Source organism: Pinus tabuliformis, chromosome 6, assembly GCF_031772625.1.
Source record: "Pinus tabuliformis cultivar Carrire ecotype Pingquan chromosome 6, CPIR1, whole genome shotgun sequence".
In the NCBI taxonomy this organism is placed as follows: Eukaryota; Viridiplantae; Streptophyta; class Pinopsida; order Pinales; family Pinaceae; genus Pinus; species Pinus tabuliformis.
In genome coordinates, this window is record NC_142292.1 from 358,211,832 (window position 1) to 358,213,967 (window position 2,136).

General features: G+C 41.2%; 1 protein-coding gene across 1 annotated transcript; it reads right to left on the bottom strand.

Moving 5' to 3' along the window:
• Positions 1 to 691: 691 nt before the first annotated feature.
• On the bottom strand, positions 692 to 1,926 carry LOC149258790 (uncharacterized). The gene is made up of 2 exons (XM_089434127.1): positions 901 to 1,926; positions 692 to 769 (listed from the first exon to the last, which is right to left on the bottom strand). Exons 1-2 carry the CDS (start codon positions 1,924 to 1,926, stop codon positions 692 to 694), a joined length of 1,104 nt encoding a protein of 367 aa, XP_089290253.1.
• Positions 1,927 to 2,136: the final 210 nt, after the last annotated feature.

Here is a 2,136-nt window from a genome sequence, read left to right on the forward strand (position 1 = left end):
TAGAATATCCTCGTTAAATTACTCCTTCTCTTGAGCATGCTAAGGAGCAAGAGGTTCATGATCTGTCAAATTGTTCCTTCTCTCGAGCATGCTAAGGAGGAGGAGGTTGATGACCTTGTCGCCTTCTTTTTTTCAGAGAGAAAAATCATGATAGATTATATTAAGAAAATATAATATTCTGGAATACATACAAGAGACCATTCCATCCTGAGACAGAGATCGGAAAGGTTCAAGCAGCAGAAATACAGATACCCCAAAACGGAGGAAGAAAATTGTATCAGTCCAAAATGCTTACAGATTTGTAATTTTAGAAGCAAAATAACATCTTCAATAAAGCATATAGAATAGAAACAAAGATGTTGACTCCCAAAAAAGCCAAGAAAGGCCAGATAAACAGATTTGAGATAACATAGACCAAAGCTATCCAGGAAGGTCGAGATAAGCCGATATGTGAACCAAAATGGAGTCAAGAGGCACCCTGGAATCTTGAAAAATATACGCATTCCTCCATTTCCACAAAAACCAGCAAACAAGGATGAATATGGTTCGCCAGGATGCACACTGTTCACTCCACCATTTGAAACCTTCCTGTACAAATGAGAAAAACCGGTGAGGAAAACCATGAGATAAAGACAAGTCATACCAGATGCGAGCAGTTGAAGCGCACTGAAAGAACATATGAGCGTTTTTTTCAGCCGCCATCAGACACATAGAACATCTGCCTGGACCCTGCCAACCCTTCCTTTGAAGGACTTCCCATGTAAGATTCCTGTTTGAAAAAACCAACCATGAAAATAAAATCATTTTGAGAGGACATGCCGCCTTCCAAAACCTAGGAGGGTAGATCGAATCGGAAGAAAACGGAAGGCCTGATGACATAGCTGAACATAAGTCCTTTACACGAAGGGGCTGAGAAGATTTCTGCAATGACCATGCCAGAACATCCATAGAACCAGTTCTTTTGATTCCTTTGCCGATCAGGATTTGAACAACAGACAACCATAAGGGCCGATAAGCAGGAGGTAATGATAGATCATCCCCGTCCTTCCATACAGGAGATAAGGAGGACCAAGATTTAATCAACTTGTTCCATGTAAAGATGCCCATTGAGTGGAAAAGGGATATCAGTCTAGGGGAGAGCACTGATACCAAACCATAAACAGTTGAGTCGAAACCGATAAAGATGTTTGAGCCCGAGAAGAATCTCCATCTTAAATTTCCCATGAAGAATGATTGAATTTTCCTGAAACCTTGCCAGATAGCTGATCCTCTTTTAATGCCCAAAGAATTCCTTCTGTACCAGAAAACCATGCTTCTGCCTTTTAGATATTTTCGGTTGATGACTTTGCTCCAAGTCCCTTCACCATAGATGCCTCTATGAAGAGATTTGCACAGGAGGGCTTTTCCAAAAGTTCTCATGTGCAAGAGACCCCAGCCCCCCGCCTTTTTCGATTTTGTGATAGAATCCATCTTTACTAAATGAAACTTGGACTGGTAAGATCTTCCTCCCCATAAAAAATTGGAAGCCAAAGAAACCATTTTGCTTATGACAGAAGCAGGAAGAAGATATAGATGGGCCCAATAAACCGCCAATTGGGATAGAACCGCCTGCACCAAGATGAACCTCCCTGCCAGTGATAGGAATCTCATCTCCCAGCTTGAAATTTTTTTGTAAAAACGTTCTATCAGCCATTGCCAGTCCTGTTTGCGATTTCCTTTTGCTTTCAGGATAAAACCCAAATATTTAAAGCCCTCCTTAATTGATGCGGTGTTGATGCCAAACAGTGCTGCCACCCATTGAACTAACTCCAGATTTTGATCATTGTGATACAACAGAGATTTATCCCTGTTTATGATCATGCCAGATGCGGATTGAAACTTTTGTAAGATATCATTTAGGCAGCCCCATGATGATTTGCATAGCATGGCGAAAATGAGAATATCATCAACGAAGAGATTATGGGAAAGGAAAATATCCTTGCAGATCTTTATCGGCTTGCATCTTCAATCAATCACAGCTTTATTGATCTGAGTGCTGAGAGAGTTCATGACAAGGATAAAGAGCAGAGGGGAGAGGGGGCAGCCCTGACGAAGACCCCTTTCTGCTTGGAAAAAAGGAGATGGAATACCATTTAT

What these genes read in the sequence shown, in the direction of transcription:
- LOC149258790 (XM_089434127.1), bottom strand. Translation starts at nt 1,926, where the DNA reads ATGCTATGCAAATCATCATGGGGCTGCCTAAATGATATCTTACAAAAG. An exon ending in AATCTTCTCAGCCCCTTCGT is followed by an intron (nt 770 to 900) that starts GTAAAGGACTTA and finishes TTTTTCAAACAG; the next exon opens with GAATCTTACATGGGAAGTCC.